The sequence below is a fragment of the Simochromis diagramma genome, unplaced genomic scaffold (assembly GCF_900408965.1).
Source record: "Simochromis diagramma unplaced genomic scaffold, fSimDia1.1 OVJJ01000692.1, whole genome shotgun sequence".
Classification (NCBI taxonomy): Eukaryota; Metazoa; Chordata; class Actinopteri; order Cichliformes; family Cichlidae; genus Simochromis; species Simochromis diagramma.
Genome location: NW_024387485.1, coordinates 1,145,797 through 1,168,872, shown reverse-complemented (window position 1 = coordinate 1,168,872; position 23,076 = coordinate 1,145,797). Strand labels below are relative to the sequence as shown.

The 23,076-nt window shown below is 42.1% G+C and overlaps 1 protein-coding gene across 6 annotated transcripts in view; it reads right to left on the bottom strand.

Moving 5' to 3' along the window:
- The window catches only part of shank2b (SH3 and multiple ankyrin repeat domains 2b), a 305,670-nt gene that overhangs the window by 109,498 nt on the left and 173,096 nt on the right, over window positions 1–23,076 (bottom strand). The window contains exons 1-2 of one of the 6 annotated variants that reach the window (XM_040016696.1): window positions 7,886–14,604; window positions 6,990–7,808 (exon numbers count right to left, since the gene is read on the bottom strand). The exons of 4 other annotated variants lie outside the window; for them this stretch is intronic. In XM_040016696.1, the coding sequence (XP_039872630.1) occupies window positions 6,990–7,023 (34 nt within the window). In that variant the 5' untranslated portion in view covers window positions 7,024–7,808; window positions 7,886–14,604. Of the gene's footprint in view, window positions 1–6,989; window positions 14,605–23,076 lie in introns of those variants that run through there. One more of the 6 variants, XM_040016695.1, reaches the window with a different exon arrangement.

Sequence of the window (23,076 nt, the reverse complement as noted above, 5' to 3'; positions counted from 1 at the left end):
AACTGAAAGGGATTTACTGCCCAAGCTCAGAGTTAATGGTGCAGGCTGAACTACATAGTTTGTATCAAAAGAAATCGATTTCTATATGTTTGCAGCTTTAAGGAGCTCTTACAGTATGCCAATTTAGAAATACCGCACAGAGAGCCAAATAACTTTGGAAGGGCTCAACCTCTGGACCTCTCTGGTGTTGGATTTTGGAGGTTTTGTGTCACTCTTCTTCACATAAATGATCCACTTTATTGTATTTATTTTGAACCTCTTAATCCTAGATGGGCTACCAGTGTCCTTAAGATAGGTTTTCTCTTGTTGTATTGCTTAATGCTTAAGTATTTATTAGATTACATTCTGGTCTATCTGACATTCATCATGTATGTAGGTAGCATCTCTACATTTTCATGTATGAAACATAGAAGGAATCATCCCATGATTGATTCAGACGTCTCATTAATGACACAAAGAACCAGCAGTCAGATAGAAACTTTACCTTTATCGCAAATTTGACAGCATTAAGCTTAAACAACAAATCCATATAATCACAGAAGTCCCCAGATTAAAAACATAGAACTTTCACTTTATATGAATATTTTAAAGAAAAGTTTTAAGCTCATGTGAATACAAGTATTTAGAGGAAGAGGCTATTAAGAATGATAATTACAACAGTTAATCTTTCAGTTTTTACAGTAAGGTAAATGTTAATATCCCGATAAATGTGGGTATCCTGCTAATGCTTATTGGCTGACTGAGGAAAAAGAAGCAGAAAGTATATAAGTATGAGAAAAGCTAATAAACCCTATGGTTGCAGGCTCATCTTTGCCGTTTGGCTCTGAATTTCTATATTAAACTGTACAATCAAAACACAATCCTGCATTTGCATCTGTGATGGACAGGCAATGTATTCTAAAGCATGGTGCTGTGCAATCACAGTGTGTATGTGAACATTAAATAGGGCTATTAAGTCTGAATTGCATCCATAGGTCTGCTGACATTCTGATTCTTATTAATCCTCTCCAGCTGAGCGCATGCTGTACAATTTGGGGAAGAAAAGGGGCAATTACGCTTCTTGCCATTGTTGCATTTTATTCTGTGCTGATCTTGCACTTGGCTGGTCACACTTTGTTTTAGTGGTTCTCTTGACCATAAGAAAGCTTCATTTGTACTAACATATATGCAACGTCTCTGTTCAGCACGGCTGTAAAAAAGAACCTTTGCACTGAACTTTTTTGTGTGATTTCCTTCCTCTCTGGAGCTAAAACAGCCCATCCAAACACATGAGATATCAGTGGAAAGCCCAGGATGTCCTCTATTAAATACATCAGGGCTTAGTTGGGTAGCTCAGATAAGTCAAAAGATATAGACCCAAAACAAACATCCGTTAGAGAGCACATAAATGAATAGGCTGGTTCTCGGTAATGAGATCTGGGGGTGGTTGGCTTGGGCTTCTTGTATTTTCTCCTATGATACCATATACTACTGTATAAGTTCAACCAGGTCCTGTAAAATGGCTATTCATCTTAAGAAAACGTAGAATAAAGCTTTGGAAGATGTTTTGACGGTAAAAACTGTTTCTAAAAATGCAACGCAGTCAATGAGATAAAGCAAAAAATGAAGTGTGAAAGATAAAAGATTATAAACCTTCAGGATGCTGTGCTAGTAACTAGGAGCGTACCAGCTATGGTTTTCTCTGTCAGTCTTATTAGACCTGATGGAAGCACTGACAGCTCCAACATTCATTCATTGCAATGTTCGGTGGTACACCCAACCCTGGCTCCTGCCATTCATTAGAATGTTACCACATAAAGTCCTCAGACCCCAACAGTCCAGTCTGCATGCTTCACTGTTGGTTTGGTAGGAGTAGGGGAAACTACACAAAATCAGAGAGGTGCTTTTATTTTTTATACATAATTTTCTTTGGCAAATTACACAGATCGTCCAAGTTCATACATTTCAAATATTAAGTTTAGGTTTTATAACCTAAACTGCAACTGATCTGCATCCGATTTACTGGTACACAACTCCACTACTCTCATCTTTGTGTTTTAGTGACTGCTAAACAGTAAGATGCAGCACTTCCTTTCTCAGGTCTTTTTCATTGCTTCATTAGAGCAACAGACAGCATCACTGCCTTGGAAGCAGCTGCTGATGGTGGCTCTGATTCTGGTGTCTCTGTGACCTGCAAAGCAGCCAAACCTGCAGAAAGTGGAGAAATAGTTCACGTGGCAGCATGTGGAACTGACTGAGGCTGCAGAGCAGAGCAAAGACTACAGTCATCAGTAGGTGAAGCTGAATTACCGCTGCATGAAGAGAAAGTCACGAGAGAGTGAGCTGATTACTATTTACTCGTCATAAAGCACTTAGAAATGACCTCTCATGCAGAGGACCACATAAACTGTATTTTACTCATTTAGTCCCGCTCAGTGTTAACCCTGAGTCCAACGTCACCACTAACCCTGTCACACTGTCTGTTTTGTTTTAATGAAATTGTTCTCCAAGTCTTTGCAATCAGGGAACAAAGAAAATAATCACTAATCTAAGCAATCCATATCTTGAGCATGATGGAGAGAACATACAGTCCACCAAGAAGATCAGCTGTGCACAAACACTGAACCAAACCCGATAGCCATGACCTCCACTCTAAGCCGCTCTTCCTCTGACCGTCAGTACATGATAGTCCACTGCACTGTCTCACTAAAGCAGCAATCGAAGTTGGCCTTGATTTCCCCCATGGATTCTTTACTCCACACACTGTGAGATGAGAGCCTACAGCTGCCATCGCCAACTCTCCTCGCAATTATGGTGGTGCAGGGAAAGCCGAACAGAACAGGCCCGCAGCCATTTCAATAAGCATCTCCTGATTTGGAGATGATTAACACGGTGGTGCTAAGGAGGCACTGTGGCCTGTTAGCTGTACTGTAGCTTCGTGCTCAGCACTTCCCAACAGCCTGAACATCTGAAGGGGGATTCACTGAGTCATTATCACTTTCCAGGACTAATATCTCAGACCTCTCTCTCTTTCTACAACAGACGTGTTGATGAAGAGATGCTATCGTCTAATAATCTAGCACATTTAGGAGCCACTGGGCTATCTGTGTGTGCCCCTGAGGTGTGTGTGGCCTCCTAGCTGCTGAGGCTGGTATTAACTTCTAAGCACGCACACAAATATGCGTTCATCCCAACTAACCTTGCAACATCTACCAGAAAAGGAAGTGGTAAGTTAGCTATGTGCTAAATAAGCAACAATTCAGAAACTAAGACCTTTAAATCAACTCTCCCACAATTCTTGTCTTATAAAATTCCCATTTTGGTATCTCATACAGGCAAAAGCTTCATTTAAACCTAAACCTAACCAGGCCACTGGACGTTGGAGGTCAAGCAAGCATCTTATGTAATACTTCTAAAAGTGGAATCTATGTAGGTGAAAGCTCTTCATGCATATCAAACAAATGAGAGTTTAGAAGCCCTCAGCCAAGCTAAATAATGTTTTAGACTTTGTGCTAAGACACCAAGTAGTTAGATGGATGCAGTTTAAATGCTGTTTGTGTCTTAGTCCAATTTGTGCAAAGTAACTTTGTCGGTGTTCCTTCAAAGGTCACTCCTCACTAACATTCAATGATGTTTTGAATCAATCCTTCAGTTAATAAGACAATTTTAACTCTCCTCGCTCTGCTTCTTCATGCTGTGAGCCACACAGCAGAGGAAAAGGTGAGGAACTCAGCCAAGAACAATAAACACTAAAAACTATCAGATGAGATGGTTTAAAATATCCACAGTGCAAATCTCAGTTTCACTGCCATTTACACATAATTTGAATTTTTTTACAATTATTTCTCTCACTCAGGCGTCAGAGTCTCACGTCCAGTCATAAATAGCAAACTACTGACTGAGTCAAAGGGCAGATTATTTGAGTCATTAAACACCAACACCCAAAAAAGCCCCAACTGGAACAACTAAACGTCTTTCTGCAAAAATCCATCAGATATGACATCCAAATCATTTTAATAATAATAATGAGTCCAACATTTAATGTGCATTCCCATCATTAATGTAGTCTGACAGTGTCATAATACCACAGAAACTCTTAGACAGGCAGTGTTTAGTGTTGACATGGAAAACCGCTGTTAGCCCTGTGTCTCCCATCAACAGTCAAGACCCGGATATTTCTTAATAAAAACAAAAAAAGTTGAACAATTACTGTAAATATAGCAAAAGTATCCTCTGTGAAAAAACCTCACAACTATCAGAACTTAAATGAAGACTGCATAGAAACACAAGCCCTGAATTATATGGTAATTCATAGCTATAGCTCGTTATAAACTATCATCTATTAAAAGACACAAGAACAAGATTCTCGTGTTTGCCGAGAACAATCTACAACTGAGCTATTTATGAGAAAAAGATTTACACAATGCAGATGATATAAATAAACTCAGAAAGTATATTTCTGGCTTCTTTTTGTTAAATGTCACCCATTCAGTGATCATTCTGAGATATCCCCAGTACTGGTAACTTAATATAAGAACATAGATATAATCTGCCATTGTATCCTTTAAAATAATCTTCCCGCTCACCTCTGTTATATGTTTGTGTATTTTTATTACAGTGACTGAATGTGACAGGATACATAGTTGCATTAGATTCTAATATGTAAATCTGAGGTGTGAATTTGCTTTCTGAGCAGAATTTACAGGGCAAACTTATTTTCAATTCCATGTTGAAATTTCAGTTTCCAACCCTCCACTCCATAAATGTAGCGTGTTATATGAGCTCTCTCACTCCTAGGGGGTAAACAGCTTTCCCATATAACGCACTTTCTTAAACAGTCATCATTAGCTCATCGTTAGTTTGTGGGGGTGTGAAAAGTGAATTACACTGATGTGCTTTTACAACATTTCTCAGCTGGAGGAATTAAAAATTTAATTTATGTCTTATTTCGTCAAATGACACGATAACATCAGAATTGGGATGATACTAAGTCCTTAAAAGGCCTAAACGTTAAATACACCACCCCTCACTGGACTGTGTTATGGGACTATACTGTGACTGTATTGACTCTTTAAAATACTTTAACAAATTGTACGTATGTGAGTAACTTACAAAACTCATGAAAAAAGCATTACCATCAGCTTTTGGTATTATAAATCTGTAGTTTTAGTTAACTCAACCATTCAACTTTACTGTTATTTAAATTTCGGAAGATAGATATATTTGTCAAATCAGAAAAAGTGATGATTATGGACTTTTTTTCCTTATATTTTAAATTCTGAAGCTGTTTTCTTTCTCTTTTCAATTTAGCTAATATTGCATATTTAGGCCGAACATGCTACATTTGCATTTTCCATCAGATGGAGCTATTCAGTTGAAGCGAATGAAATGCTTGCACCTGGTTATGGTCATGCACAAGTTACCAGCAAGATGCTCTCTTTTTAGGAATACTACAACAAATTCAACAAGGGCACCTAAACTACTCACCTAAGCTAAGTAAACATGCACAACACTACAGCATCTTTACACATGGATTAAAAAAGAGATTTAAGTTGAACTAACTGATATTCGTCATGTCGACTGCTAAATCCAGCACATTATGATAAATGATGGTGCTCACATACAACATGATGTTCAAGCATAGGGACCTTTTCTTCAGTGGTTTTCATGTATATGAAATCCCTCCCTAACTTTCTTTGTAGTTTCTGAATTATAAAGGCATTTTTTTCATTTTCACTTGAATTCAGTGGAACAAGAGGCCGAACGCCCATCACTTTATGAAAATGCCACAATGACAGATGGGTAAATTACTGTTATCTGACACTACCATATCAGTGGTGACGCAAAAAGGGGCTGATTCATAATTCCCTGAAACCACACATTTACTGCTCAAGACAAGTAATTTGTAGTTTTGTACAGTACTTTTAACTAAGCCCAATAAAGGGCTGATTTCAGATTTGATATATAAGTTTAAATGTAAGTAATAGAATTTAGCTAAATGTTTGCTGCAAGAGATTTCAGAAAAGAACACTGCGCATATTGATGCTCAGAAAACACATGTTCTGCAACACCACAAACATTTATGATAGACCTGAAAATACCTGGAATTATTGCCCATAATAATAATAATTATATTTAATAACAATAATTTTTATAATGTTATTTTTATGTATATTTTGTCTTACACTTTATAGATGCAGAGAACCTAAAACTATGCTGTTAAAATAAGTACTAGATGGATATTATGTTCTGTCACCGAAGACTTATTTTCAATTAATAATCTTTCATTTAGTTATGGCACTTGATTTAAGCTTCCAGCCTGTGGGCACATAACTCTGACATGAGCTGTACCACAGCAAACCAATTCACTCGCTCATTAAATGCAATGGCATCATTAGTGCTGTTTATATTTAATCCTTACTAAATGTTAATAGTAATGACATTAGGATACATTGAAGTCCGTCTCTGCTTTGTGCTTGTATTCGCTGAAGATGCTGATTTTTGGCATCCTTTCTCAGCCTATAGGCGACACAGCCCGACGCACAGCTCCGCTCGCGAGTCTTCATTGAGAAAATAGTAGCGAAAGAATAGAAAACGTCAACCCAGCGACACTGTTTCACACACAGCCAGATGGATCGGCTGCCCGGGGTCTGCTTGGGTGAGGGGAACGACGCGCAGTCATGTCTGTGGGTGTTTTCTCCACCTTTCAGTCCCATTTTCTTCTCTTTTCTGTGACCTACAAACTAGTCCAATGTCGGGCGCTGTCTCTTTTTTTCCTTTGTCGCCCGAAAAAACCCCCCAGACAACTCGCAGATTTAGGTTCGTGTAACCTAAATACGCGCCGACCTACCTACAGCTTGACAAACGCGGTTAAAATAACTCAAGAACGAAGACGAAGCGAGCAAAATTCCTCCACTTTCTCCACTAAGTTGTGTACTGAAGGAAGTCTCAATGCCCAGAAGCTGAGCGCCTTATTTGAAAAGTAAAGAAGAGAGTGCGCAGGCTCTTACCTTCCTTTTTTAAGGCATTTATGATCGACTTCATGTTTACTCCCTTGCTACTCCGACTTGGCGTCGCAGTTCGTGCATATCACAGGACTTTTAAGACCCAGAGTTTCCCTTTCAGCACCATGGAGAGCGACTCTACAGCGCACATGATCCCGCTCGCACCCTCATCTACCACCGCCTCCCCGGTTACAGTAGCACGACCCCTTCCGCAGACACTCGCGCACATGAATCCCTAAACTCCGCCCCTCACACACTTCCCTTTCATCCTCGTCTTTCTCACTCTCGTGGGGCTGAACCGCACTGCATAACCTCACACTGGAGCTGGAGCAGAGAAAGTCATTAGTGAGAATGGAATCCAAGTAATGCTTTACTGCAACAACAATACACCGTAAACAAAAACAAAGGCAGCATCAAAGCAGCTCATTTTCTGGGCACTATTTACTTTTAAGGGAATATTATTGTTATACTGTTACATTATATATTCCTTGTATTGCATTTGTTTTCTTTCTCTTGACAATAGTTTCATTAAAGCACATTTTGAGGTCACTTTGAAAGAAGGGCAGATGTGAGAGTGAAAGTGAGGTCAAAGGTCAAATGTGATGGATATTTAGAATCTTCATACACCAGTATCATTTCCTATATGTTGCCAGTACAAACAAAGGCAAAGGACTTTTAGTCTTAAAGATGAAAGGCATTTTATAAAATTTGACTTTATTTGACTCAGTCTGTCAGTCGGACATCCAAAGTGCCTGCATGCCATCAATACAAACAGAGCATTATTATCACTTTATTATCACTCTAGCTTATGATCACTCTATTGACCTTTTCAATCTGTACACGGTACTTTCTTTATGCTTACCGTAAATACCGCAGTTGTAGGAAATCATCATTAAGTTGACCTTGATAACCTTGGTGGATGGATTGTTAACGGAATTCATCCAAAACTTTTTGAGCTCTTGTGTTTAGAGACAGAATGATGATGAAAACACAAATGTACTGGCTGAGGTAAAAAGGGAGGAACAATTACTTTTATTTCTTTCTTTAACCTAATCTGTACTAATTATACTGAGTTATCTGTGTTTTTGCCTTCATACTGAGGACTGTAGTTGCTTCATTTATTAATTTTTAGTTTGTCAAAACAGAATATTTTAGTTGCAAACAGATAAACTTGGGACTATTGTAATGCATCATTATTAGGTTGTCCTAAAAACCTTTCACTTGATCCAAAATGCTGCAGCTAGAGCTCACACAGGGACTAGAAAGAGAGCATATTTTGCCCATACTAGCTTCTCTTTATTGGGTCCCTGTTAAATCCACAGTTGAATTTAAAATCCTGCTCCTCACATAAATTCTCCTATACGTATACTACTACTACACTCTACTTTTAAATACCCCAGGAACCACGAGTAAAGCAGCAGTATAAGAGGAAGTGCTTTATTGAGCCCCTCTTCTGTGGAACCAGCTCCCAGTTTGGATTTGGGATACAGACACTGTCTCTGCTTTTAAGATTAGGCTTCAAACTTTCCTTATTGATAAAGCATATAGTTAAGGCTGGATCAGGTGATCTTGAACCTTAGTTATCACATCTGACATTGCAGTAGGCCAGGCTCAAAACTCAAAACTTTTTTAACTCTCTGTGTTAATGCACCATTTTGCATTTAATCATCAGTTGTTATTAATTTCTGTCTCTCTTCCAGAGTGTGTCTTTTGTCCCGTCTCCCTCCCCTCACCCCCAGCAGATGGCTGTCCCTCCCTGAGGCTGGTTCTTGAGGTTTTTTCCTGTTAAAAGAATTTTTCCTTCCCATTGTTGCTTGGTGGTAGGTGTGTTGTAGAGATATGTATGTTGTCAGCGAGTGCTCAATAAACTCCTTAGATCAATAAACTCCCAACCCAGACGTGTGAGAATAAGACTGATATGTCCTACCCTGACAACCCACAGATGCCAGTATCATTTTACCAAACACCACAGGACACTACACACTTTTGATGTTCTGGTGGAGGGTCTCTCTTTCACACATGTATTATATACATGTGTGTTTCATTATTTGTGCATATAGTTTAAGCACTAATGACTTTGTTAGGTTTAACAAAGCTTGTAACAATGTTAATTACACATGAAAAAGCATACTTCAGCACCAGTGCTTTTCTGAAAAGGACAGATACCCACTTGCTCACATGACCCCGAGATGCCACCTAAATAGATAGTCATCTTTTTAATTCCTTTAAATAAATCAGCCACGGCTGTCAACTTTCTGGTCATAGGGACAGTATTAAAGTAAGCATTTGGTTTGGTCACGTTTGGTTTTTGATTCAGTTCAGTCTCTGGCTAAACAACGAACTTCAGCAGCATGGGAAAATGACATGAATAATAAATCAGAGTTCTTGAGAATGAAGCAGAAGCTAGATCACGGTTTGATGGTGGAAATGTTAGATGCTGTTGATGCATTGTTGCAAGAGGTTGCAGCACATGCTGGATTTCATATTAGCCTGTTTTGGGGAGCAGAGGCTGAAGGGTTAAAAGCATGGGATGTGCACTGGTGAGGGGGTTCTTCCGGAAAGAAATCCCTTGTGTTGCTAGGCAACTCAGAGGGGGGCAGTTCTATAGATCATTAAGGCTACGGTTCCACACCACTGTGCCTACCTGTCTTTTGCATGATGAAATATTTCCACATGACTCCTTTATCTGTGGCGGCTCCTCTTTGTTCAAGCTCTGCTGTTGTGTGAAGTTGTGTGCTTACACGCTGCCCTTCTCAATGAGGGCTCGTTAAGACTTTACAACTCGATTTCCTTATCCTCCATCTGTCTAAGCACAACTAATACAAATTCATTCAAGAAGTGACCCTGCAACATAACAGATGGATACATGCAAAAGCATATGTTGTCATAAAATATGCAAGCAAACAATTACCATGCTGTGCTCGCCACATCACCCAAACCACCCGAGCATGATATATAATCCAAGCCATACGCAGACTGTTCCAGAAGTTTCAGTTTCAAATAAAAAATCTATTCAGCCATAAAGACTCCTTTAACTAACAGACCTTCTGTAACAGTCTCCATTTACAGTAACTGAGAAAGACGTTAAATCACAATATGCACTAACATGGCTTTATTTGGATCTTTCTAAAGCTATTGCATATACACCAACGTTTTTATGGACCTTGCTTATGAAAGCTATTGTAGAGGCAGGAAAAGGAGCCAACTGTACATTTATTCATCATTCAGTCCTGGTGATTATCAAGGTGGTATCACAGTAAAGATTCCACTAATGAGACTTAATTCATCCACTGTGGCGACTGACAGAGGGCTTGAAAGATCCATCAAAGATCAAATAGCTCTGTGATTAGGCCTATGAAAATCAAAAACCATACCTGATTTAAATTTGGCTGATCTCACATTGAAGGTTATCCTTTTCTGCTCCACTGGACCATTTTCAGTGTGGCTGCTATTTTTACATCTCTCAGTAGAGCCCCATCATGTCCCCTTGTACTTGTGCCTCTGTGATGGGTGCCGGATTTTCCAGTGAGGCAAAAAAGTAATCCTTCAAATTAATTTTCATTTTTGGGAAGTGAAGTCAAGAGGTAGCAAATATGGTGAGTGGGCCAGTGATGATGATGCAAAGACTATAGGCCAAAAAAACAAACAAATTAAAAATTACCTGCACGGTCTCCTTTAAATGCCATCAGCCTTTACATTAGAATCCAGTACTAACAGCTTCAGTCTGGGGAACCAGACTGGGAATCCAGTATCATTGAATACTGGAAGAAAACACTGATGAGCAGAGTCCTGTTCTTACTCTTTGCCCAGCATTTCATCTTCAAGCTTGCAAACGATTCAGCCGAACACTGCTTAGTTGTACATGTCATCACCTACAATTATCACTGGTATGAAATTCATTCTCATGACCAGTTAAAGGTTGGTGGTGAAATCAGGGTGCACAGTGCACGTCAGAGCAGAATCAAAGCAGAATCTTTGTGGTAGAAGATTCTGACATGTTTGAGAAATTATTATTAAAAACAGAGATCAGTCAGACTTAAGCCAAATGAAATGTTTAGATTTTCATGGCTCTCATCTTTTGATCACTCCTTGAAACACAGTAATCAAATACATTATGCGCATGAGGGAAGCTCAGTGCAGCAAAATTATTTATATGTAACAGCAGAATAAGATGTTGTACAGTTATGAAAAGCTCTGCACTAACATGCTGTTCTTAGTTACATGGTAAGTCAGGATGTGGACTGTATTTCTCTATCCTAATGACACAGTGCTAATCACGCTGGCTGTATTAAAAAAAATACCCCAAATTCTCAACTTTCTTAACCTGTCATTAAAAAGAACTCTAATCTGGCAACATTAGGAGCGTGACATGGTATAATACCAGAGGAGTTATGAAATCCAGTTATAAACACTGGGAGACAAAAATCACTTTTAATAGAACAGAGTTACTAAAATACTACAAAATGCCAGATCAGACCACTGAATGTAATTATGTGAGAAATCATCACTAATGAGTAGTTTACCTGTTTGGCATCTACCAAAAAATAAACAAAAATAAAAATCTCCACATAGTTAGCATGTACTGTAATAAATCACACTGATGAATAATGATAATGATAATAATACAATATCAATAAATAAATACAGCACTTTAAGTACGAAAAACATTTCAAAGTGTGAAATAGCTTAACATATAGCCATGATAAATGTATATACTGTCCACTAATGCTATACAAACGCAATTTGCAATTCAGATTTTAAGAACTTTTTTAAAATTGAATTTGATCAGGAAAAGTACACAGGGGGTAAACACTGGAACTTTCTTTGGCTAATTGTTGCGTCTATAAACCACAGAAAAAAGTGCTAAACATCTATTGTTAGGGGTTCATTTATTTATTTAATCTGACTGTACGAATGTAAGAAAATCCAGCAGTAGTTTTATGCCGAGGACTGAGTGCTTTTAATTCTTCCTAGAATTTGTTTAGCATGTTCGCTGCATAAATAAAGCTGTACTTTAAACTGGAGTACATTGGTTTAATATGTAAACCAGAAAATACATTTTTATCTGTCTGAAAACTAACATTTTTGCAAAAAAACATAAAAACTGCCTTGTTTCAGGAATCAGTCAGACGCCTTCAGTCTCGTCTTCATAACTAAAAAAAATTGTATTACTTACATTTTCTCTGTGATTATTTGTAAAATGACTGCGTCGTGGAAAACGACCAGGTTTCTTGTTCATTGTTAAAACTGAAAATCACATTGGAAAAAAAATCTTAATTTCTTATGTGATTTCAAACAGTTTGGGCAGCAATAAACTGACTTCACTGTGGGATCTTTGTGCACATAAAAATAAGCCCTGATGCATAAACATCAAGTCCCTTCTGCCCTGCATGACTTTTGCCAGCTGACAGTAGATGTCTGTTTTCCTGCAGCACAGACCCTGCTGTGTGTCAGCCAGCTCAGAGGTTTTTGGAAGGATTTCTAAAATTACTTTTTCAGGGCTTTGGCAAAAACTGACTTGTGTTCAGGTGCAGTTTAGGATGGAGCGTGGAAGCAAAAGGACAGCTAAACTAAAACCTGCAGCAAAAGTGAGAATAGATAAGCTTCAAGTGGTTGAGGTGTGCGTGCGGATGTTTGTGGATTTTTAAAAAAATGTTTTGTGTGTTTGCTCAATGTATGCACCCTGTGGGATTATCACACTGTGGCAGCGGATGGTCTAATATGCCCATCTGCCAATCATTCTTACATAAGCTTACTGCTGTATGGAGAGAGAAATCCACAGACACCCTCACAATACTTTGTGTAGTTTTTGTCATTTTTAGAATCAGTTTGAAAGAGAACTTAACCCGTGGTGAGAAACATTTTCCAGTATTAACACACTGTACTCGTTTAGTCTTGAGTAACTTGACTGCGTAGCTGAGACTGTTAAGTATTGTCTTTAATACCAGTAAAAATCGATTGTACTGTGCAAACGTCTTGTACTACACATCATTTCTTTCTATTCGGCTTCCAAGGAGCCAGACTTTCTTGTAATGTTTAAAGTGGACTTGAGCTCAGTTTTTCATTATATATCGTTGGATTTGTCTGCTTTTCAGTCTCATTTTCAGTCCAGTCCTTGTACCTGACCAATTTCAGTGGAATGCTTGAAAAGACTTATAACTTAAGACATGAACCACAGAAAATTTCAGGCGCAGATTTAGGCAATAGCAATGTATCTATACACACATAATTTGTCATGTTGTTTCTTTCTTTATTGATATGAAAAAATGACAAAGATTGCTCGAGTTTTACCGGCATAAAACAAGAACTGTAGTGATAGTCAGTGGAGCAGGTCTTATGGAGTGATGAATCAATATGAATAGACGAGAGAGGTACAGCAGAAAGTGTCTACAGCCATCTGAAAACATGGTAGGAACTCTTTCATGGTCTGGGAGCTGCATTTTAGCCAGTGGTGTTTGGGAAGTGCAGTCAGATTTCAATCTAACATGCAATACCATCTGAAAAGCATCTGATTGGTAACAGCTTGATTTTTCACTATGACAGTGATCCCAAACACAGTGCAGATGGAGTAAAAGCAGACCTGGACAGAAAAACACACAATTGCACACAGACTGCATCCCTCCAGAGCCTGGACCTTACAATTTTGAAGCAGTGTGGAATTACGATGACAGAAAGTGGAACAAAAGGCAGCAAACATCCAAAGAAGAGCTTTGAAATGTCCTTCAAGAAGCCTGGACAACTATCTGCAGACTGTTTAATGAAAGCTTGCCTAAAGAGAGTTCAGACTGTGCTAAAGAATAAAGGTGGGCAGATCAAATACGGACTTTCAAGCTAGTATAAACTATATTTTTGCTCTATTTATAATTGCACATATTTCAACAAATTGCTCCTATTTGTCATTTTCTTAGAAGAAAGAAATGAGGAATTTTAGCACAATAGTGGCTATTTGCAGGCAGAGGAAAGGTGATGCGATAGTGCAGCAGTGGACAAGTCGTGGTGGTCAGTTTCTCGAAGGAATTTAATGAAGTGACGACTGTTAAGTCCACTCTATTTGCTACATGATCAAGCTGCAATTTAGACTTTCAGAGGACTTCCTGGTGGATTTTACAGTGCAGGAAAATTATATCCAACTTAGGGTTTTGCTTCCTTCCTGGTTTCTCTTTAGCAGTCTGACTTTTTTTCCTTTTTTGCAATCCAGGAGAAGTAACATTTGAAAGGTGACGTCATGTTAGCTTAATCCTCATAATGACACCAGAAAACCTGGTTTCCCCTTTAGGGCCGTAGCCTTGTGACTAAAATAAAATAAAATAAAATAAAATAAAATTTGGGGCCAGGTTTTGTTTGTTTGGTTGGAGGAGGTGGTAAAAGTTGGGTGTAGGTTTAAATTGGGTTAAAACAATTTATTTGTGTTTGGGTCCCTCCCACTGTACTTTTGTTTTTTTTTTTCTGTCTTTTGACAGGAGAGACTAGCTGAAGAGACAAAGACCAGGTTTAAATGATGTCAGTAGATCCAGAGCAACAATATCATGGACGGACTTCATTTTAATAATAAGCTGAAATAAAAACCTGTCTACAGTGTTGCCAGTACAGGCTTTGAAAAACAGACATTTTTATTTTTCTTACACATGTGGCTCTACGTTTCAGCACACACACTCTCCTCTGGTCTCCGCCTTCACTATATATATAAAGGGAGAAACCTCCACCTCTCCCTCCAAGCCTCCTTGGCACCGCCCCCTCAAGCTCACCATCCCACTCCTCCCCTGCACCTGAGCCAGGGACCACACCACCGCCACAGAAACTTAACTCTGTAAAAAAAATCTATAATAATTTGTTAACTATGATTTGGCAATTCATTAATTTTGTCACGGCCAGGCGGATCAGCTGCACGCTGATCAGCACGCTCTGTTTGTCTCTCTCTCCTCTTCTCTCTCGCCAGGGCGGAACTCACTGTGGGTTCACGGCCTCGGCCCACGCCCTCGGATCTCATTAAGATGATCAGCATTTAAGCCAGGAGGTGACTGCTGTTCGTTGCTGGATCGTTGACTACCACGTGTTAGTGAAGCCAAGCTACTGCAAGTTGAGTTAAGTGTGTTTCCTTTGTGCGTTGTATTTAACCCCGTCTCCCTGTCTACAGAGCTCCCTGGATTTTCCCCCTGTGTGATTCCCGAGTGGCAAGTGTTGGAGTGAGAGCCAGTGATCGTGTGTGTGGATGATATGAAGAACACGTGCTTTTCCCCTGGACTTTCCTGGAGCCCCTTTTCCCTCACGCAGCGCTTGAGTCCTCCTCCAAATTGTAACAATAACGATCCAGCCATCATGGACTCAGCGGACTCAACCCCCACCCAGCAACCCGTCCTCACTCCGGAGGCAATTCTGGAACGCATGGAACACATGCTACAGCACATTAACCAACAGCTGGCTGCGCTCACCCAAGCCCTCGCTCAACGCATACCGTTGGTAAGCCCACCCTCACCACCTCCGTCTGTTTCTCCTCAGTTACCGGCTCCCGACCCTTCAGCGGCCGCTCCATCTGTTTCCTCCGCGCCGGCTCCCGCTGAGCCTCCGGAGCGATCGTTACCAGCGCCAGAGCCTTTCTCGGGTGAGTTCCATAAATGTGCTGGATTTTTGACCCAGATCACGTTACAATTCTGACAGTTACGAAGAACGTATGAGACTGACGGGGCCAAAATTGCCTTTATTGTTCAACTGTTACGTGGGCAGGCATTGAACTGGGCGCAAGCCGTTTTAAGAACAGCCCCTGAGATTTCTTATGAGGACTTCCTCACCAAGTTTAAAAGTGTTTTTGAAAGAGGCACCGGAGCGGAGGCGGCCGCCCACAGATTGTTGAATTTGAAGCAGGGGAGGCGGAGTATGGCGGAGTTTTCGGTTGAGTTCTGGACCTTGGCTGAAGAAACAGTCAAGTAAAGCAAGCAAGCAAACGGAGGCGCGATCAGCGGCAATCAAGTATCGGGCAGCATGGAGGAGAGTGGACAGCCCATGCAACTGGGCCGCTCCAGACTGTCGCCCGAGGAGCGGCATTGTCGGTGGAGGGCCGGTGAGTGTTTTTATTGTGGCCACAAGGGCCATATTGCCACGGATTGCCCGGCGTGGCCAAAAGACAGCGCCCGCCAGTAGTGAAGAGTGTATGGGTGGGCGAGGTCTCCTGTTCTCAGTCTCCTCCTCGTCTGATGGTTGCAGTCACGTTAATGATTAGGCTCGAGACTCATTCTCTTGACACTCTGATTGATTTCGGGGCAGAACAGAATTTTATTGATGCCTCGCTGGCGCTTAAATTAGGTTTTAGCACGGATCCTCTGTCACATTCACTCCAAGTCACAGCCCTTAGTTGTCAGCGTCTCCCGGATATTACTCATGTCACTGAACCTGCTTCCCTGACTCTTTCCGGCAATCATTCTGAAGTCATACAGTTTTATGTCTTTAAAGCCCCACTCACACCGCTAGTCTTAGGCTACCCCTGGCTACGTCAACATAACCCTATGATTGATTGGAGGAAAGAAAGTATTTCGGGGTGGGGGGAAGAATGTCACATGTCCTGTTTAAAAGCCACCACCCCCGCCATGAACCCACCAACCAATTCAGCGATCTCTGAACCACCAGATCTTTCCTCCGTGCCGTCTGTTTATCACGACCTGGCACAGGTGTTTTGTAAGGATAAGGCACGCTCCCTTCCCCCTCACCGGCTGTACGACTGTGGGATTGACCTCCTCCCAGGTGCACCACTTCCGACCAGTAGGTTGTACAGCCTGTCCCAACCTGAGTGTGAGAGCATAGAGAGATGCATCAACGAATCCCTTGCCGCGGGTCTCATTCGTCCCTCGTCCTCACCTGTTGCCACCGGTTTCTTTTTTGTCACTAAGAAGGACAAGAGTTTACGGCCCTGTATCGACTATCGTGGCCTCAACGCCATCACAGTTAAAAACAAGTATCCCCTCCCTCTGCTGAGTTCCGCGTTCGAGCTTCTCCAGGGGGCCACTATCTTCTCAAAGCTGGACCTGCGCAACGCCTACCATCTGGTGAGAATAAGGGAGGGGGATGAGTGGAAAACGGCTTTCAATACTCACCTGGGCCATTTCGAATATCTTGTAATGCCTTTTGGTCTCAATAATGCACCAGCTGTGTTTCAGGCCCTCGTGAATGACGTTCTTCGGGATTTCATTGACCACTTCGTTTTCGTCTACTTGGATGACATCCTCATCTTCTCCTGCTCCGTCACTGACCACCAACGCCATGTCAGGCAAGTTTCAGGGGAGAAGTGTGAGTTTCATGTCTCAATTGTTTCCTTCCTGAGCCACATCATCGACCAAGGTAACCTCAAAACTGATCCCGCGAAGGTTCAAGCTGTTGTTGACTGGCCGACCCCCTCTAACCGTAAACAGCTTCAAAGCTTCCTGGGGTTTGCGAACTTCTATCGTCGCTTTATTCGCGACTACAGTAAACTTGCCCTGCCTCTGACCCGTCTCACTTCTCCCAAGGTTCCCTTCTGCTGGGATGAACCGGCCCAACAAGCATTCGTTCATCTAAAAGACGCTTCACTCGTGCGCCCATCCTTCCAAACCGACCTCAACCGCTTTGTTGTAGCGGTGGCCGCCTCGACGCTGGAGGGGGGCGGTGCTTCCAAGCCCAGGTGCCGCTCACCTGATTTTACGCCTTCCACCTCGCAGATGCGCAACTTGATGGGGACTGAGGTACTGCCATCGCCTCTGGAGCGAGTGGGCCATTGTGGGGGCATGCCCAGCATTGTGGTCGACGTTTCACCAAGAACTGCACATTGATCGGCAAAGCGCTCAAGCAGGTAAGCAGGGCGGCCCTGTTTTAAGTTCCAGCACTACTGTTCCGTTGCAGCCGACGCCCCTCACGCCAATTCGCCGCTCCGAGATCAACTCGGGCTCTCCCATGTCTACCGCCCACTGTGTGGGCCCGACCGGGGGATCGAGTCGGCTATAGCGGGCTCAACGGACAGCAGACGTAGACGTTGCGAGTTATCCCCCATCGCCTGGCTCAAACAAGCGTCACTCAACCACCTCTGGCCTCTCCAACCTCTGGACTACGAGCCGCCCCTGGTCACACATTGCTATTGACTTCATCACTGGTCTTGCTTGTTCTCGCAGGGTTGAACTCGTGTCATTCTCACCACTGTGGACCGTTCTCCAAAGCTGCTCATTTTTTTGTTCGCACTCCTAAGCTTCCCACTGCTCTAGAGACCGCCCGGCTACTAACTAACCACGTTTTTCGCCTCCATGGAATCCTCTCGGACATTGTGTCAGACAGAGGACCGCAGTTCACGTCACGTGTCTAGAAGGAGTTCTGCAGTGCCCTCGGAGCTCAGGTCAGTCTCTCCTCTGGTTTCCACCCACAGACCAATGGTCAAACGGAGCGTGCCAACCAGGAGCTCGAAGCAGCTCTCCGGTGCCTGGTGTCCACTAACCAGTCAACTTGGAGCGAGCAACTGTCATGGATTGAGTATGCTCATAACAGCCTTACCTCCTCTGCCACCGGTGTGTCCCCTTTTGAGGCATCCCTGGGCTATCAACCGCCACTCTTCCCAGCTGTCGAGCACTTTGTTCCCTCTGTCCAACAGCATCTTCGGAGGTGTCGGCGCGCCTGGAGAGTGACTCGGGCCGCCCTTCTCCGCACAGTGGAACGCAACAAGCGCCTGGTGGATCGCCACCGGACCTGCTCCCACCTACCTACACACCTGGACAAAAGGTTTGGCTGTCTACCAGATTCATCCCACTCAGGTCTGGATCCAAGAAACTGTCTCCCACTTTCATCGGTCCCTTTGAAGTCGACTCTGTGATTAACCCTTTCTCTGTCCGTCTTAAACTGCCCCGGAATATGAAAATCCATAACACCTTTCACGTGTCGCAAGTGAAGCCTTGCCTCTCTAGTCCTCTGTGCCCTCCTTCCAGGCCCCCTCCACCCGCCCGGGTCATTGATGGCCACCCGGCTTTCACCATTTCGAGACTCATGGATGTCCGGCGCCGGGGGCGCAGCCTGCAGTGACTCGTGGTTTGGGAGGGCTAGGGGATGGAGGAGCGTTCTTGGATCCCGCGGGCGGCCCTCCTGGATCGGAATATGGTGCGGGCGTTCTATGTGGCTCACCCTGACAAGCCTGGGGGTCGCCGGGAGGCTCCCGTTGGGGGAGGGGGGGTACTGTCACGGCCAGGCGGATCAGCTGCACACTGATCAGCACGCTCTATCTGTTTGTCTCTCTCTCCACTTCTCTCTCGCCGGGGCGGAACTCACTGTGGGTTCACGCCCTCGGGAGATGAGACACCTGTGATTCCCGAGTGGCAAGTGTTGGAGTGAGAGCCAGTGGTCGTGTGTGTGGATGATCTGAAGAATGCATGCTTTTCCCCTGGACTTCCCTGGAGCCCCTTTTCCCTCACGCAGCTGTACATAGCACTCCCCCCCCCCCTCACCTTCTTGTATATACACCTGGTGAATTGTAAATAAATCTTTCTTGTGTGCATCTGACCCCGGAGTCCTGCGCTCGAGTCCTCCTCCAAACAACAATTAATAAATTTGTCATTTGTTAATTGTTTATTTGAAAAGTTTCCTCCTGTATTTGGGATTTATCATAGTACAGAAACAGCACTAGTGAAGATTCAAAATGATGTTCTTATAGCCTCTCAACATTTTAGCACAAGTTTACTATGAGGTTCCACAGGGTTCTGTGGTCTACTCACATTACACATGCTTACCTTTGGCACTATTATTAGAAAACATACAGTTTCATTGCTGTGCAGATGATACCCACCTTTATTGCTCAGTGAAGTCAGACGACACACACCAACCAGTTAAACTTTAGGAATGTCTTAAAGACATGAATACCTTCAATGCCCATATTAAACAAATAGGACTGGTTTCCTGCATTTCTGCATCTTTAAATCCTGTGTCAGAGTGATTCTGAAAAAGTTGTTCATGCATTTCTTGCTTTTAGGCTGGACAACTGTAATTTGTTTTTTACCATCACTTTATGGGCATTTATGCATTTACTGGATAGTTTAGCAGTGAAGACAAACTGGAAAGTGTGTAAAGAAACAGCAGCAGGCTGCAGGTTGGACTAGAACCTGTGCCGCTTTCGTGCTCAACCACTGAGCTAAACCAGCATCCTATTGTAACTCATTCAGCTCTATCAGGTTTAAAAAGCTGCCTGTACAGCCTTCAGTTTATCCAAAATGCTGTGGCAAGAGACAGAGAGAGCCCATTTATCACATACTAGGCTTTCCTGTTAAATCCAGAATCCAATTTAAATTCCTTCTCCTCAAATCCAAGGTCTCGAATAATCATTAAAAGAAGTATGCTTTCAGGCCTCTCCTCTGCGCACCCGGCTTCCTGTTTGGATTTGGGAAACAAAAAAACCCTTCTAATTTTAAGAATATGCTAAAAGCTTTTCTTTAAAAAAAAAATCAAACTTATGGCTAGGGTTTGATCTGGTGACCCTGATCCCTCTCTTAGTTATGCTGCAACAAGGCTAGATGCTTTACTCTCTCTCTCATCACTGTTTATACACCACTTTGCACTTCATCATCAAAAATTTAATCCATCACAGTACCTCAGACTAACCTGCACACAAACGCTTTGTGTGTTTGCTGATATTTGTTGAGCTGATATAAATGTTGCATTTGGAATGACCTGCCACTTAAAAAAACATTACCTCCCTGGTACTTGCTCCTCTTCTTTAGGATTAGCTAGATGCTGAATGGTAAATGGCCTGTATTTGTATAGCGCTTTACTAGTCCCTAAGGACCCCAAAGCGCTTTACACATCCAGTCATCCACACACTGATGATGGCAGCTACATTGTAGCCACAGCCACCCTGGGGTGCACTGACAGAGGCGAGGCTGCTGGACACTGGCGCCACTGGGCCCTCTGACCACCACCAGTACGTGAAGTGTCTCGCCCAAGAACACAACGACCGAGACTGTCCAAGCCGGACTTTAACTTTAACTTTATGGAAGTAGGCACCAGCATATTTGATTCTCTTTTTAGATATTTTTATGCACAGCCCTTTGAATGTCAAGGTATACGTCAAACACACATTCATGCTTGTGAACCACATAAGGTATGCCAGGCCACATACAATATGTAAATAGCTGTCAGTGTCCCTGAGAAACCTCTTTCTTTTTCCTCCAGCAATCACATCTTGCCCTACTTCACAGCCCGTCTTTGTCTCTGCACAGGAGTCCATCGAAAAATTAGCTTCACGAGTAAGATCATTCATTGTGCCTGAGAACTTGAAGTTCGATTCTTCACCTCTCTTGATCAGAATAAAGCTCGAGCAAGCAGATTGGTTTACTGATGAACCTCTTATCTACCTTAAGATTATATTATGCAGCAATGGTGACCACTTATTGTCCCTATCATGCATTTAATCTGCGTTTATCAGACACTAACAGTCTTATTGTCATGGTCCTTGGGTTTAGTGATTCCTTTTGGTTTTAAGGGTCACTTGCATTTAAATTTGTCTCATTTGTAACATTAAGGTTGCAATTGTCCTTTATATCTTTTATTATATCCTCTGTTTGTTATGTAATGTTCTTTGATCTCTTTTCCCATCCATATCCCCGTGTCTGTCCTGTCTCTGTGGTTGTCGTGTTTCCACTTTGGCCATTCTATACCTTCTGTCTTGACTCTCTGTTTATCATCTGTCTCTGTTTGTATGTCTTGGTCTGTGTCTCAGTGGTTAATTCCTGCTTTATTGTGATAGCCTCCTGTGCTGTGTGTGTTGAGTTTAATTCCCCTTGTTCCTGCTGTGTTTTCCTCTGTTCTGTGCATCCTCACCACAAGATAGTGTGTTTTCAAAGCATTGAAAACACACTGTTTGCTCCCCTCTCACAGAGCAAAGCTGAGTTCAGGTCCTGTCTCTGCAGTCCTGCACTGCAGTCCAGATCCTTTCATGTTGCTGATCTGTGACACTTAGCATTCTTGCATGCGTTCTAGCAAATGTGGTATGCAGGGTAGCTTCAGCCACACAACTAATGCTGATTACAAACTGAATCTGAATGTATGGTATGAAAATGAAAATGATTGTCAAGAATCCATTTCTAAGAAAATGCTGCCAAGCTCCCAAATTATACAAGAAATGAACTGAACTGAAAATCAGGCAATCAGCAACAGGTTTGATGGAGTGATTAATCCAGATGGAATTATCGATTAAAATCATCTACAGTTGTGTTTTGTGGATGTTTCAGCCAGTGTTGTTGGGGATCTTGAGAAAATTGATGATGATCAGATGTTGATTCACATCCAGTAGCATTATTAAAAATGTCTCATGGCAACATCTTCATTAGTCAGTATGAAAGTGGTGCCAAATACCGTGCTGTAGGTGTGATTGCTGTCAATGTGAATTATAATCTAACCAAATCTTTGTTTATCCTTTGCCAGCAGTTTCAGGGTTCCTTCAATGCACTGCTACCCCTGGAAGATGATTAGCATGGTCGCTTCTGTGTCTAGCTTCATGTTTCTCAGAATAGAATCACCAATAACCAGTATAACCACTGATGACAGTGTTTGCAGAGTGGGGTATTCCAGAGTCTTCTGTTTAGAGCTACACTTTCTCGGTCACCCAGCCAGGCTGATTTCCCCAATCTGCTGGGGAACAGCTAATGGTGGCTATGCTACCTTTGCCCACACGACTACAGGGGTCTAGCTAACTAAAGGCTATTCCAGAGCTACATTTTTTGTACAGGTATCAATATTACTAAAGCAGGTTAAGGAACATCTAGACATTTGACACATCTAACAGGTAAATATGGGAAGGGTGAATAAAGAACCCAAGCTAGTAGTGATTCATTTAACAATTAAGCTAATAGCTATGCCAAGCTAGTTGTTATGTACAGGTTTATAATTAAACAAGCCTCACAGATTAACCTGCAGAAAAACACTAAAAACACTAACGTGCAGTGATCCGTATGGGTGGCTACGTCATTTTTTTTAAACGTCTTTTTATAAGATGAAAATGTGTCAGTTGTTTGAAATAATCACATTTTAAATGCTTTTGTCATTTAATGTCAGTTAATACTTTACCTTTGTGCTAAATATTTTAAAACACTGTGTCAGATAAACT